The 15,730-nt window shown below is 54.8% G+C and overlaps 1 protein-coding gene and 1 pseudogene across 1 annotated transcript in view; both read left to right on the top strand.

The window, feature by feature from the left end:
- The window catches only part of POLR1A (RNA polymerase I subunit A), a 75,089-nt gene extending 62,511 nt beyond the window's left edge, over positions 1-12,578 (top strand). Inside the window, exons 26-34 of the mRNA XM_028122421.2 lie at positions 146-281; positions 738-895; positions 5,645-5,771; positions 7,089-7,196; positions 7,979-8,278; positions 9,144-9,344; positions 10,519-10,636; positions 11,145-11,309; positions 11,692-12,578. Coding sequence (XP_027978222.1) covers positions 146-281; positions 738-895; positions 5,645-5,771; positions 7,089-7,196; positions 7,979-8,278; positions 9,144-9,344; positions 10,519-10,636; positions 11,145-11,309; positions 11,692-11,792 — 1,414 coding nt within the window. The 3' untranslated portion in view covers positions 11,793-12,578. The remainder of the gene's footprint in view (positions 1-145; positions 282-737; positions 896-5,644; positions 5,772-7,088; positions 7,197-7,978; positions 8,279-9,143; positions 9,345-10,518; positions 10,637-11,144; positions 11,310-11,691) is intronic.
- A 508-nt stretch (positions 12,579-13,086) lies between these two features.
- Positions 13,087-15,730, top strand: LOC114223491 (small ribosomal subunit protein uS5 pseudogene; annotated as a pseudogene).

Below are 15,730 nucleotides of genomic sequence, written 5' to 3' on the forward strand. Positions count from 1 at the left end.
GACTTTCTGATCCAGCATATTTCCTTGCAAGATCCCCAGGCTTCTCAGACCCCTGAAGAGCTCTAAAATCTTGATAAGAAAGGCCTCACACAAGTAGGGAATCTGCGTACTTCTTGTGATTAGATGTGCCCTTATTCTGTGACAGATTGAGGGAGATTCTCATGGTGGCGAGTGCCAACATCAAGACGCCCATGATGAGCGTGCCCGTGTTCAACACCAAGAAAGCACTGAAGAGAGTGAAAAGCCTGAAGAAGCAACTCACCAGAGTATGCTTAGGGGAGGTAATTGTCTCTTGGACCTGGCTGTGCCCTGGGTGGTGGCGTTTTCCTGCATCTTCATCTGTGAAGAACAGAATTTGCTGACTGTTCAGACTCCCACGAATGAGGGAGAAGCTTTCTCTGCCAGGTGCCAAGCAGGGAGGAACCAGTAAGCTTTAAAAGTAATCATCAGTTCTGCAGCATTATCGAGTGCCTTGAAAATGCTTCCTGCGGTAGCTTACCAGCCCTGCTGGAGTCTGCTGCCTATAGCCTTGGGCCGTCTCTGGAGGTGACCTACCGGCTCTGGGCCCCTGTCCCCTGAGGATTCACACTGGCAGAGCTCAGTTGGGTTTCTCTGGGGACTTGGCCTGTGGCCCCTGCTTTTACCCCTTAAACCCTTGGATTTCCCAAAACCCACTTGTCATGCACAGTCCCCTGGGACTCAGGCAAGCTGGGTTCTCTCTGTCCATCTGGTTCAAGGTGTTGGAGAAAATTGATGTCCAGGAGTCGTTCTGTATCGGAGACAAACAGGACAAGTTTCAGGTGTACCAGTTGAGGTTTCAGTTCCTGCCACATGCGTATTACCAGCAGGAGAAGTGCCTGAGACCTGAGGACATCCTGCACTTTGTGGAAACAAGGTGAGGACTCCAGCTACATTTATCGTTCGATTCTGTCGTGGGCCTTGAGTGCTCCAGGCCATAGGCCTCCTGGAGATTGGACGCATTTGTCTAAATGCATCCTTCAAGGGCAATGTTGGGGAAAACAGCAGGCCCTACAGCCCAGTTTGGAAACCTCTCTCCTGATCCAGCTTGTGGGTGTGACTGCATTCACCACACACCACTTCCTGTGACTTTTCTTCTCTCTGGTTGACGAGTCAGTCTTGTCTTCTCGGGTTTGGAGGCTTTCAGATGTGGAAATATGTGTACTGGAAAGAGGATGGAGCCCTGTCACCGTGGTGCTGTGGTGAGGGCAGACCAGCTCGCGGGGGTGATTTTTGAGAAGATGTTCCAGGCCACATTCTGTGGTTCCCAATACATTTATATTCTGTTTAATAACAGGCAGTATGCCGATGGCATGCTGCTTTTAAGCCCCAGGTCTATAGCTGGGGTTCCCGGCAGCTGCTTACAGGTAGGGAGAAAGAAAATCCTTCTTCTCTCAAGTGCAAGTTACTGCTGGGCATCTGAAAAGCACAGGCCACCATGCTGAGTACATAGGAGTAGGGTGGTGGGTGTGCCGGGGCTGAGGTAAGCCAGGAAGAGCCAGTGAAGCACTTCAGACTCACCCACTGACCCTTGATCACGCCGTGCAGACTCAGATGGCTGCAGGGCCCCGCAGGGGACAGGCCAGTGAAGCAGGCCAGGAGGCCCCCAGCAGGCTGGAGAGTGCAGAACCTGCCTTGGGGGAACAGGAATGTGGGTCAGGGTGGTCAGATCTTCTGATTTTAAAAAACCCAAAAGCCTCTCCCTCCCCACCCCCATTTTTTTTTTTTTTTTGGTCTTTGGTTATTTGGTTGCTTGCTTTTGCTTTTATAAATAAGTCTTCTAATTTTTAAATACCAGCAACTAATTCATCCATTTTCAGAAACTTGGTAAGGCCCAAATAGATCCCATCTGTCAGTAGGATTCGGTCACAGACCACCAACCACTGCCTGTAACCTAGACCAGCTCTCAGGCCCTCCCGGAGCCTCCCTGAAATGGAGAACCAATGGGGTAAAGTAGAGGCAGAGCCAACTGCATTCAGTCATCCCACCAACCTTCACTGAGTGATGCACATTCATAGATGAGTCACGGACGCAGCATGGCCAGGAGAGGGCAACTGCTCTGCCATTGGCCCTCTTCTTCCCTCTAACCTAAAGATGTGAGCTGGCTTCAGGCCAGCCCTCCAAACATGTGGCGTTCAGGATGGTGGGTATTATGGCAGGTGAGCTTGGAGGGGAACCCATCCCCTTGGAAGGGGGCCGCTGCCAGGCAGATCCTGTCCCAGTTTACGTGAGCCTGGGTGAAGTTGTTGCTGGCTAGGCCTTGGGGAACACGTGCATTGCCATCGGCCCGGGGGGAGAAGGTTCCTTTTACCAGGCAGACCCAGTGCTCTCGTGATGCTGGGCCATGTCACAGGAGACGTGTCTCCAGCCTGCCGGCTCATTAATTAACTTGGAGGAACATAACTCCCAAGAGCACCACATGTTTTGTGCTGGCCAGGCAGCCCTTTTCTGAGAAATGGGAATTAGGATCACATGGCTTCTTGAGAATTATCAAGAGCAGGCGGAGTTGGATGGTCTGCCCTGTTTCTGTTCACCTAGGACTTCAGCCTGCCACGCCGGTAGGGCAGTGTGAGGCCGGTACCAGGCTGTGCTTAGAATTCTTTCTTTCTTTTTAAGATTTTACTTATTTATTTGACAGACACAGCAAGAGAGGGAACACAAGCAGGGGGAGTGGGGGAGGGAGAAGCAGGCTCTCTGCTGAGCAGGGAGGCCGATGTGGGGCTCGATCCCGGGACCCTGAGATCATGACCTGAGCCGAAGGCAGCCACTTAATGACTGAGCCACCCTGGGCGCCCCTAGAATTCTTTCTACTTATATTATCTCAGGAAATTGAAAAATCCATCACTTTGAAAAATTTTTTTTCTTAATGAGGGACAGCCCTGGCTTCTTCCCAGAAGTGAAGTACTTTTTCAGCTCCTAGTTTGTATTTGCTGGTGCACTTGAAAAGCTGTGATAAACAAAGCCATGTGCAGTAGCTCTTAGCTACTTCGCGACTCTAGTGGACTGGGCCAAAGACAAGAGAAGGAGCAGTGTGTGAACCGGGGTGTGGTTTGGACTGTCCTTGACAGGCCCGGGCAGCAGAACGGCCACATTAAGGCCTCTTAACAGACCACAGGGAAATGTCAGTGTGCTCCCAAGAGTGACAACCCCCTCCTTCCTTCCTCCCTTCCCTCCCCCCACCTCCTCCACTTCCTTTCCTCTCTCTACTCCCCTTCCCTCCCTCCCTCCCTTCCCTTTTCTTCTCCCAGCTATAGACCATGAGACTATTTTGACAATAGATTGGAGAAGGGAAAAAAAGAAACTCAGAGGCACGTCTCTAGATGGAGATGTATAAGCCTTGAAGGTTAACTCTAAGTATTTGTACCGACGTCTGTCACTTTGGATGTTAGTCTGTCATCTGGAAGGTGGGCCGGGGGTGGTGAAGTAGAAAGACCCCCGAGCTAGGAGTTGTGTGGTAAGTTCCGGCCTCCTGTCCCCAGCCGTGAAACGACCAAGCTGCCAGTGCGCAGTTATGGCTTCTGTGACGCCGACTTTGCAAGCCGCAGGTGCTGGAGCTGTTGCCAGGCACTCTTGGAAACAGCCAGGGGTCATATTCTCTGTTGGCGATCATTTCTGTAGAATGGGAGGTGTCCCTGCAGCCTGTCCCTCTTGTACCCTTCGGTTTCCAACGTCTGACAAACAACAAAACCTGCACAGAGCCGCCATCATGGGCCTTCAGCTCCCTTGCTCTTGGCAGAATCACGTAAAGGCAAACTGTGTGCGCCCGCAGGAGGATTCTGGCACACTGGTAACGTGTCTGCCGCTTACCGGTCAGGGTTCATTCTGCTTCCTCACCTTCTCTCATGTTCTCCAGCAGTTTTGTTCACTGAAAGAGGCAGGCTGGGCAAAAGGGAGTCCCAGCGAGGGGCGGATTAGGGAAGATCTCCTTGGGGCCTTCCATCTGCACTCAGATCCAAACTTGGGGGTTGGGTGCAGCTCCAACAGGTAGAGAAGGGGCTGGGGAAATTGCTGGAAGAGGATGCACCAGGGCTAGGGGGAGCAGATGGGCATTTGCGGGGTGGGGCAGTTGTGGAGTGCTGGGTCAGGGGAGCCTTGGGGGGTGACACAGCCGGCCGCAAAGCTACGGGCCTAGAGATTCTGAGGAGTCAGAGCAGCAGCCCCCAAGCAGTGGGAGGAAGCGAACAGCTCCTGTTGAGGGGAGGGAGGCAGCAGGCCTGGGGCTTCCACGTCCCTGTCTGTCCCGTTTCCTCTCCTCACTGTGCAATAGGCTCAGGTCGGGGTGGGAATGTCCCACCGTACAGATGAGATCAAGGCCTTCCTCCCCGGTCTCTGGCTGAATGCAGACTTGAACCAGAGCCTGGCCTTCCAGAAACCTCTCTTTCACCCCCTCTTTTCAAGTGAAGCCTGGCCTTCCCTCGTCTGCCCTTGACCCCATCCCCAGCACTCGGTGACCAGGCTTTTCCCTGGATTGGTGGGTGAGGAGACTTTTCTGCCAAAGGCAGAAACCTCAGCAAAACCATGCACAACTTTTATATATATAACGAGGAGGAAGAACAGTTGTCTTTTGCTATTAATAAACCAAACAGTAAATATTTGACCTGCCTACTTAAATTTAAGACAGCACTCCTGTATTTTCTGTATTTTCATCCTTGCTTTGCTCCCAGGGCACCTGATACACACATTATAGGCACTGAGACAGTACAAGATGGCTGGCTGGCTGGCTAAGGGACCTGATACTTAATATAATTAAAAGCAATCCATTTTGGCATGCTGTTCTGGCCTGAAGAAGAAGACAGGCAAGAGATTATGTGAAAAAAAGAAGCGGGGGGTGGGGTGAGGCCTTAAGGGAGCTTAAAAATAGAAAAGTCAGAAGGAAGAGGCAAGGGGCCATGAAAGGCCCCCTAGGCTCTGCAGTAAGTTGGTTCTTTTAAATTGGTTTGGTTCCAACCCATCAACATGATTTATGGCCACAAAGTAAGTCATCATTGCCTTCAAAACTCTGAAGAACTCTTGCACATCTTAGTTCTTCCATCAAATTGTCAGGGCTCCCACCCCAAAGAGAACGGAGATGTCAGGCCCAAGCTGTGCCACTTTCTGGAGATGCTGCGGGGACAGGCCAGGAACAGTCCTAGCCCTGGCCTGGACCCCCACCTCCTGCTGTAGGGTCGGTCCTCTGTCCCCATCAGACACTGGCCACAGCCGCACTAGCACCTTCCACTTACGGACCGCCCACTCCGCCAGGCTTTGTGACCGTTCTCGGACAGGGGGTCATGCCTAAGCCTTCAGACAAGACCGCATGGCACATACTCGTACGCACATTTTACAGATGAGGGACTTCACGCTCAGGTGACTGTCATGCTGAAAGGTACACACCTACGGAGTGGCGGGACATGTGTTCCGACCAGGCCTGCTGGGCTGTGGAGCAGTGTGCTCTCCGACGTGCTCTCTGCCCTTCAGCAACAGCGGTGGGGCACAAGTGGGCCGAGAGCAGACGTTGGATCGCTATCTCGTGTGTAAATCCCTGACACGGCCTTAGGTGGCTACAAGACCCTCAGATAGAACTTCCTACCTCCCACAAGGAGGGGAGGGTACGGAACGGGCCCGCACGGCTTTCTTCTTGTTTTAGGTTCTTTAAGATTCTGATGGAATCCCTCAGAAAGAAGAATAATAAAGCCTCAGCTTTCAGAAGCGTTAACACTCGGAGAGCTACCCAGCGGGATCTAGACAACTCTGGGGAGTTGGAGAGGAATCGGGTGAGTGAGTCCCCCAGGGCCCCCTCTGGGATCAGCACAGGGGAGGGTCCCAGGGCTGGAAGCCCATAGGGTAGCTGCTGCCTTCGTCTTCTCTCGTGGGAAGGCTCTGGGATTGTTCTCAGCACTCCTCAAGCTCCTTCCTGGTTTTGGCCGTTCTTTCCATGTACCTTATCATTTATCTGCCATGCTGACAGAGCCACGGCGGGGGCTGGTCTGATTGGCCTTAGGGGAGGCCCCAGGGTCATCCACCTGTGTGTCCCCAAGGACCGCTCCATAAGTGATTTTTATCCTGAGGATAGGCTCAAAGTATTGGTACCCACTGGACTTTCGAATTCTTTTCCTGGTTTCATGTGCTCTACCTTTCTTTGACTTTCCTGGATCAGGTGTACTGGTAGGGAGTACTGGCAGGGAAGTTGGGCTGCAGGAATAAAAAAGGAAGGAGCCAGGGAAAAGCTTGGAGGCAAAACAGTCCGGGAATGATGATACCTCATCTGCCAGGAGACCCGGGGCAGTGTGGGGCAGGTCCCTCAGCATCATCTGAGCCAGCAGCAGCTTCAGCTACGTGGCAGTAGCTGTGCCAATGCAGCCAGCCTTACGGGGGGGGGGGGGGGGGAGGGAGGGGCTCAGTGAAGACTGAGTACTGCCCCCACCTTACTCTGTGATCTCAGCTATGTCTGCTCCTGTCTCTGGGCCTTTCTCCTCACCTCGACAGTGAGGGCCTGGCTGAGACCAAAGAGAATGCTCGGTCTCTGGCCCGGGAGGTCTCCCAGTTGGCTAACTCGAGCACAGATGGGCATGGACGGTCTTTGGAAGGCTGCTCAGTCTATCCTTAAGGCACCCAGAAGAAGACTACAAGAAATTAGGAACCAAGATCAGAAGGTGTAAATGTCTGGTTTTTTAAAATACTCAATAGTCCACCAAGCCAATCCTCTGTCTTCATCTCCACCTGCAAAAAAAATATTTGGAATAATATTTTATGCCACTTTTTTTTAATGACTTAGCCTTCTCAGGTTTTTAACATTTCTTTTAAAATGCAGGATTTTGCAAGTGATACATGTGAAAACGCAGCTTGAAGAGAAGGAGGCAGGGGGTGCAGGGCTGGCCCAGAGCAGGGACTGAATGGGTGGGTTGGCTAGGAGGAACGGTGGGTGGGGGGGTGGCATGTGGAGGTAAAAAGAACGGATGGCTGGATGGGCAGGCAGGTGGGTGGCTGGGTGGATGAGTGAGCAAACAAGAGGAATGGATGGGTAGATGGGTGGATTCACCAAACACTGGGTGTTGGAGCCCGTCTTTTTCCTCCTTGTCCCCAAACCCCAGGGAGAACAGGAGGGCGACGAGGAAGAGGGGCCCATTGTGGACGCTGAGGCCGAGGAGGGGGACGCTGATGCTTCTGATGCCAAACGCAAGGAGAAACAAGAAGAGGAGGTGAGGGGACTGGCTGGGGTGAGGGGCGGTGTCACATCCCTCCTGTCACACCTGCAGGATAGTTGCTTGCCATGTATGGCCACACTCTTATTACCATGCTGGCATCCATTAGGAACCTTGAAGCAAATCTGGCCTGCCCGGCACATGTGTCGGTGGAGAAGATAAAGTTCGCAGGGCAGGAATCAGACAGGGGCCATCCCCGGGCTGCCCTTTGGCTCTGGAGTGAAGCAGTTTCAGGGACCCAGAGGCTTTTTGCAAGGAGGTGAAGTCAGGCTGCCTCTTGTTTTTACAATGAAAATACACTAAAACCAGTCTCAGGGGGGTCCCTGGGTGGCTCAGTCGGTTAAGCTTCTGACTCTTGGTTTTGGCTCAGCAGGGAGTCTGCTTGAGATTCTCTCTCCCCCTCGGCCCCTCCCCCTGCCTGTGCTTGCTTGCGTGCGCGCGCTCACTCTCTCAAATAAATAAATCGTTAAAAAACAAAACAGAAACAAAAACCAGCCTCAGGACTGCCACTAGGACAGAGGGCAGTTGAGAGGGGCTGAAGAAACTGACAGGCAAGAGAGAGCTCGAGGAGGGTGGAGGCGTTGGGAGTTGGGACTGAGGGGCTGGCATTGGCAGGGGAGGGGCCGCCAGGACAGAGGGCAGGCAGCCCAGGCCGGGTGGAGGAGGGGCCTGGGTGCGGCCGGTCAGATACGGCCTCCGCAGGCGCGCTCGTTCCGCAGGCAAAGTCCGGACAGGTAGGGGGGCCCAGGTGACACAGACGGGACCCCATCCCCTGCCAGGTCGATTATGAGAGTGAGGAGGAGGAGGTGGAGGCGGATAACGACGATGAGGACATGCAGGAGGAAGAGCTCACCCCTGCGAACGGTGCTCACGAGGCCCAGGAGCAGGATGAAGAGGTGGGCGCAGGCCGCGAGGAGGACTCGCCCCCTGCCGCCCCCCTCACCCAGCCCCGGAAGTCCACCCGCAGCAGAGAGCCCCAGGGAGCCGAGGCCGTGGAGCGCCGGGTGCAGGCGGTGCGCGAGTCGCACCCGTTCATAGAGGACTACCAGTATGACTCCGAGGAGAGCCTGTGGTGCCAGGTCGGTACCGCTCGCGACCCCCGCAGAGGCCCGGCGAGGGGCCTGCTGCCGAGCTCCTCCCCACGCCGCCGGCTGGCATGCGGGGTCTGTGGCAGTGGGTTGTGTTCTCTTCACCATCCCAGATCCCTTAAAGGATCTGGGGACAGCTGTGAACCCTCTTGCCCCACCTCACTGCCCTCCGCATTTGACTCAAACCCCTAGTGGACCAGTTCTTTCTGATTCTTCAAGAACAGTGCGTATGCATGAGTCTGATCGGCTGGGCCCCGTGGGTACTTTTAAACATCTCACCTCACTCATCCTCGGTACTACCGAGTTACCGTACCTCAGAGTTGGAGGTACGGAGGCCGGCAGGAGTGCACTAGTTCTTCACACCCACGGCCTCCAGTCACCAACCACCAACTTCGCGGGTCCCGTAAAGGCTGGCTGGTTAGGATGCCTACACAGCTACGCTTAGACTGATGTTTTTGTCCTTTGCCTTGATCCAGTCCAGTGGTTCCCAAATGGCAACATAGATAAGAGTTGTTGAGCAGGTTACCCACAGGAAACGACAGTTGTGACACGTTGTGGTGATCGAAAGGCTATCAGGGGCACTGTTGAGCAGATAGGATTTTCAGCAGCATCTGTGAAGGTGTCACCTTCGTCTGGGTGACTGGAGATGGCTGCTCTGTATGGTCCGTTATGCCACCAAGTGTTTGCGTGTGCAGACCCAGCCTACCCCAGCACAGGGCCACCTGCCCCCAGCGAAGGTGTTTGCTAAGCAAGCTTTGAAGGTGTCACCTGGGGAGCCAGTTGTGGGGGAGCTCTGCTTCCTTCTCAGGGCTGGGGCTAGCCCCCTCCCCTGGCACAAACCTCCTTCCTCCTGCAGGTGACAGTGAAGCTCCCTCTGATGAAGATTAACTTTGACATGAGCTCCCTGGTAGTGTCGCTGGCCCAGAGTGCTGTTGTCTACGCGACCAAGGGCATCACAAGGTGCCTCCTCAATGAAACCACCACCAAGAAGAATGAGAAGGAGCTTGTCTTAAACACTGAAGGAATCAACCTGCCGGAGCTGTTCAAATACACTGAGGTACATGTCCCCTCTCCAGATTGCCCGCTGGCCGAGAACGAGGCCCCACGCTGTCTCGGGGCCTGGCCACCAGGTGGTGAGGTCCCTGGGCCCTCTCCTTGGGATCTGCCATGCACGTTAGCCTAGTTAAGACTTGGCGGTACAGAAACCTGCTTAACGTTCTCTAACCCAGGGTTTCTCAAACTCACTTGGCTCTAAATTTTTTTCCTTGAAGTTAAGACCTCCGCAAAGTCAATTTGTAAGAAATAGTTGCTGAATTCCTGGCTTGGGAGCTGCTCATTTCATCTGGTAAAGGGGGCCCTGGGAGCAGAGGTGGCCCAGACCAGCGGCACAGTTTGCTCTGTCCCACCTGCTCCTCCTGCTTCATTCTCCCGCTTCGTTGTGTCTCCCAGGACCTTTTGAGATGCTCTCAATCCCTGGGCACAAGGGTTTCCCCCAGAGAATACCGAGGTGCTGGGACCCCTGTAGCCCACCGTCCTGGGTCTGCACCCAGCTTACAAAGCTCTCCCTTTCTGGAACACTGCTCCTCCCGCAACAGCTGCCTTGCAGAAGCCCCTGCTGCCCAGATGCCTCCTTGAGAACAGAGCAGGGTGGGCTTGTGCCTCCTGAGAGGCAGCCCCCAGGAGGGTGAACTCTGTCATTCTTGTGGCATTTGTTTAAACAAGGCCGGGGTCTCCACCGTGTCCTGTGGGGATGACGTAGTGCACAGCCACCTTGGGGCCTCCAGAATAGCCGAACTGGATCCTCAGGCCCCTGACAAGGCCCGGCTTGCCCCCCACCCCCACCCCCGGAGCTGCCCCACCACTGCCCCTTGCACCCTGGAGAGGGATTTAAGTGTCTGCTGGAGAACTTCCCTCGCCTACCGAAGGACGTTTCAATCCTAGGAAACACGTCGATATGTTAAATAAGGAAATATCTTTCTTCTTGTTGACCTGAAGTGGGTACCAAGTTATCTCTGGGCTCTGGTGGTGACAGTGAGACAGACCTTGGGGCCTGGCCACCCACAGCTCTGCCTGGACTGTCCCCCTTTGCTAATCCTGGGCCACCCCTGGACCACGTCGTCGGCAGCTGTGCTTGACTACCAGACGAGGCGCGAGCTCGGCCGGGGTGGGTCATGCCAACAGAAGGGAGCAGAAGGCCAGGCCCTCCCACTCAGGCCCTCCTTCTTGCCTAGGTTCTGGACTTGCGCCGCCTCTATTCCAATGACATTCACGCCATGGCCAGCACCTACGGCATCGAGGCCGCACTGCGGGTGATCGAGAAGGAGATCAGGGACGTGTTTGCTGTGTACGGTAAGAGGGGCCATGGAGAGCGCTCAAAAGATGCCAGCGTGGCAGGCCAGCTCTGTAGGGATATGGGTGCAGTGAGCGTGTGGCCTGTGGGAGACTCTGACAGTGACCTGGAAGGATAGGTTTCAGTCCTGTCACTGAGGACCTCTCCTCCCCGCCGACCTGTTTCTCATCTGGCCTCTGAGGAAGCTCCTGCCTGATGACGTGGCCCCCAGCCTGCCTTCAAGTTTTGGGCTCCCAAGTGAAATAGTGCTGCAAGTCTGGAGTCTGTTTCCTAGGCTAGTGGATAGAAGCGGAGAGTGAGTGGGTTGTACTGATAGTGGGCAGGGATGAGGGGGACTGCCCCGCCGAGGTTGGGTGCTAAGTAGCTGACCGAATAGGTGACTGAGCTGGAAGCGGAGCCTGGGGGTCTGACATCTGAGCCTTTGAGCTGGCTTGTGTCAGGTGACACTGTCCCAACTGTCCCCTTGTCATTGCATAATCCCTCCTGGTGTTGCTGCCGATGTGACAGGCATTGCGGTCGATCCCCGCCATCTCTCCCTGGTCGCCGACTATATGTGCTTCGAGGGCGTGTACAAGCCGTTGAATCGCTTTGGGATCCGATCAAACTCCTCCCCTCTGCAACAGATGACATTTGAAACCAGCTTCCAGTTTCTGAAGCAGGCCACCATGCTGGGTCAGTGCATGGGCGGGTGCCCTTGGCCTTCCCTCTCCCAAGTCTGCTCTGGGCAAACAGGCTGGTCTCTTGGGCACCTTTCCACATGCCTTCCACATGAGTGAGATCTTGGAATCTCACTGAGGAGGCAGCTGGGGAGGGTGGGCGGTAGATGGGAAAGCTATCTCTGCCCTTTTGAAGGAACGGGGGAAGGACCTTCCTTCCTCTTTCTGCAAGCAGAGCTACCTCACAGAACCACATCGGCCTCCCAGACTCAGGGCCTCCTGCTGGCCTCTGAGATGCCCCATCTGCCCAGCCTCTGTTGAGCCCCCTCCGTCCCCTTACCTCACCCCAACTTCTCCCTCAACCACCTAACCACCTCAACTGCTCTTGTGTCTCCCAGGATCGCACGATGAGCTGAGGTCCCCTTCCGCCTGCCTCGTGGTCGGGAAAGTCGTCAGGGGCGGGACAGGCCTGTTCGAGCTCAAGCAGCCCCTGAGATAGCGGCTACCGCCTACCATCTGCCAGGCCTGGAGGACAGCCAGGAGGACCTGGGGGCGGGCCTGGCCTGCCCGTCCCATGAGAGGCCCGGGAGAACGGAGGCCAAGGTGGCCATGCGGGGCATGGCAGTGATGCCGGGGGGCCGTGAAAGCAGCTGGCCTCAGGGCTGGACCAGCTTCAACTCGAAAGTGGCAAAGCGTTCCTCGGCCTTCCCCATCTCGGGTTATGAGCAGTGTTCACTGAGTGCCCTGAGTCCCTCTCACGTGGCCAGCCCTTCCCCTGTGCGGCACCTCTGAGGCAGGGAGATGAGCTCTTGTTTCTGTGAGCAGCCAGTGACTGCAGGCAGGATTCCTGGGGGGGGCTCTCGCCATTCCAAGGGGCAGAGTTCGCTCAGGGCCAAGCCCACGCCTCTACCCACCCAGCTTCTGTACCCGGGGCAGGGCCCCAGCAGCTCGGCCCCACACGTAGAACCCCGAGTCACCAGCCAGGCTGTTGGAACAGGTTGCCTGGCTTATCTTACCCAGCTCTGCTCTCGGCATTGAGGCCCGCAACCCTCTCTGCGGGCCCTGCTTCCCCTGGGCCGCCCAGCCTCCCTTGACCTCTGGCACCACAGCAGGGGACCCTGGCATGAATAGAAAATCAGAGGACTTGTACAAAGGTTTTGTAAAACCAGAGGCTGTTTCTATTTTTGTCTAATGTTATTCCAGCTCAGGCTGACTAATAAACATCACTGGAACTAGCTATTGGGAGGGGGGGGGAAATTAAAAAGACTTCGGTTTTTGTTTTTTCCCTTGGTTTGTGGTTTCTGCATTTCTGATCCGAGAGTCCAGGACTGTGATTTCTCAGCACAGTCACGTCTTGGGTCCCTTCTGTTCCTGTCAGAGGACGTAGGGGAGAGCGCAGCCCCTGCTGCATCCCCTTTCCTGAGCCAGCTTCTGCCCCCGTGGCCAGGAGAGAGAAGCCAACGGGAAGGACCCGTGTGTGTCGGGCGGAAAGGGAGGCCTTGCTCGGGGAGAGTGACCACGCTGCTCCCTCCAGACACGTGACAGGTCCACCCTATGCTGGGCCCACGGTGGGGAGAGCGGCAGCCACAGCGTCCTGGGGCTTGGGTACAGAGGAATAAGCACAGCCTCTGAGGGGCACAGGAAGCAGGGGCACGGTGGAATCCTGTGCCACAGGTTAAGGCATGTGTTCTTGGGGTAGTGGGCCAGTTTACAACTCAATAATTTCCACTCCTACCAGAACTGGGGCGGGGGGGGCTCCTCGGGATATCACAAGGTAACCCACTGGACAAAGGAGCGTGCTTGCATGGCCCCCGTGGCTCGGCCCCACTCAGGCACCGAAGGTACGAAGGGAAAGGAGCAGGCCCAGAATACAGAAAGGGGATGCACACAGCACACTGAAGTTAGACCTGTGTTGGGAGGCGAGGTGATGCCTGCCCTTCCTGCCCGATCCATCCGTGCATTTCCTGGGCACCTCCGTTTCCCATGTGTTTCTCTCCCAGGATACACCTGCTTTGTAAGCAGATATTCCAGAGCTTGCTCATCGTGGTGGGCCAGGAATCCCCAGGCTGCCCATCTGGTATCACACACTCACCTCACTGGTTCTGTCAGAGCGTCCTTGGGGGGCCTCCTGGGCTGTTTAAGATGGCATGTTCTCTAGAATACGCTGTGTACTGTAAATGCTCTGGGGCACTTGTGATTTTTGGGAAGGTACCAGAAGTAGGTCCAAGCCAAATCTGATGAAGAGGATAGATCAAGGTGCATAATCATGTTTTAATCAAAGTAGAATGGAGAGTGATGGGCGGGGTTCACAAATTTCACGGAAGCAGCGAGTTCTTTCAGAACCCTGAGGTGCCGGAGCCAGCCACTGTTCATGGATGTCCTCCCCGCCTCACCCCTTCGTGTGTCAATATCCTACCTACTTGCTTGCTTATAACTTCGCTTCTTTTTAGTCTTTCTTTTTCAGGTTCTCACAAAAAACTACCCGCATTCCCCCAAGAACCCCTTGTGAGTCTTTGACATTTTCTATCTGAACCAGGAAGAAAACTGAGGGGTGGGTGAAGCGCTTTGTCCTGTTCCCAGCTTGGGTCTTAACTTTCCTTTCTCTCCACTGTCCTTGTCCCCAAATAGATGCACAAAACGTAAGTAGGTTCCTCCTGGGCCTCCCTGGCCCTGTCAGGGCTCTTCCAGTTCACAACTCTGATAAACCCCTTCTGGGAACGGTTGGCCCTTCTTGTGTGCCCCTCTCAGTTCTCTAGGCTGTTGGTTTTGTTTTAATTTTGGTGAAGGAACATAAAATGGACCCTTGTGACTATTTTTAAGTCTGTAATTCAGTGGCATTAATAGTTGCATCATTATGTAATCAGCACCATCATCTGTCCACAGAGCCCTTCACCTTGCAAAGCTGAATCTCTGTCGCCATCAAACACTGACCCCCCAGTTCCTCTGGTGACCACTTGCCCCTCGCAGCCACCCCATTCTTCCTGCTGTCTCTGCATTTGACTCCTGCCTCCGATAAGTGGAATGATTATTTGCTCTTTTGTGATTGGCTTTTTTTACTTGACGTAATGTTGATGTTCATCAGTGTTGTGGCATGTGTCAGAATCTCCCTCCTGTTTAAGGCTGAATAATATCTCACTGTGTGTCTGTTTTGTTCATCCATCCAACCGTCGTCGATGGACACTTGGGTTGCTTCTACCTTTTGGCTCTTGTGAATGCTGCTGTGAACACGGATGTACAAATCTCTTCAAGACCCTGCTTCCAGTTCTTTGGGGTTTGGACCTGGAAGGGGAATTGTTGGATCATTGGCAGTTGGCAGTTCTGTTTTTCATGTTTTGAGAAGCTGCCATGCTCTTTTCCACAGCATCTATGCCATTTTACACTCCCACCAACAGCACACAAGGCTTCTGATTTCTCCACCCCCTCGCCGATGCTTGTTCTTTCCTCTTTTGTTCTATATGGCAGCCATCGTGATTTGACCTAGGGAGTGTCAGATGTTGGGGTGCTTAGGTGGTCTGCACCTGTGTAGACTTAGGAACCACTTAAGAAGTGTCTCTCTGGCTTCTTCTCCGAGAGAACACCAAATGGCAGATGATGCCGGTGCTGCGGGAGGGCCCGGAGGGCCGGGGGGGCCCTGGAATGGGAGGCTGCAGAGGCTTCGGCAGCGGCATCTGGGACCGCGGTCGCGGTTGTGGTCGGGGCTGGGGTCAAGGCCGCGGAGCTCGTGGAGGCAAGGCCGAGGACAAGGAGTGGATCCCCGTCACCAAGCTGGGCTGCCTGGTCAAGGACATGAAGATCAAGTCCCTGGAGGAGATCTATCTTCTCCCTGCCCATCGAGGAATCTAGATCATTGATTTCTTCCTGGGAGCATCCCTCAGGACGAGGTTCTGAAGATCATGTCTGTACAAAAGCAGACCCGTGCTGGCCATCAGACCAGGTTCAAGGCGTTTGTTGCCATCGGAGATTACAACAGACACATGGGCCTGGGTTTCAAGTGCTCCAAGGAGGTCGCCACTGCCATCCATGGGGCCATCGTCCTGGCCAAGCTTTCCATCGTCCCCGTGCGGCGAGGCTACTGGGGGAACAAGATTGGCAAGCTCCACACTGTCCCATCCCAGGTGACTGGCTGCTGTGGCGCCTCATCCCCGCCCCCAGAGGCACTGGTATGGTCTCAGCCCCTGTGCCCAAGAAGCTACTGATGATGGTATTGACGACTGCCACACCTTGGCCAGGGGCCGCACTGCCACCCTGGGGAACTTTGCCAGGGCTACTTTTGATGCCATCCCCAAGACCTACAGCTATCTCACCCCTGACTTCTGGAAGGAGACGGTGTTCACCAAGTCTCCCTATCAGGAATTCACTGACCATCTTGTGAACACCCACAACAGAGTCTCCGTGGAGAGGACCCAGGCTCCAGCTGTGGCTGCCATGTAGTTTTAT

This window comes from Eumetopias jubatus, unplaced genomic scaffold (assembly GCF_037043125.1).
Source record: "Eumetopias jubatus isolate StellerSeaLion01/CBP00866 unplaced genomic scaffold, mEumJub1_p1.0 scaffold_9, whole genome shotgun sequence".
Lineage (NCBI taxonomy): Eukaryota > Metazoa > Chordata > Mammalia > Carnivora > Otariidae > Eumetopias > Eumetopias jubatus.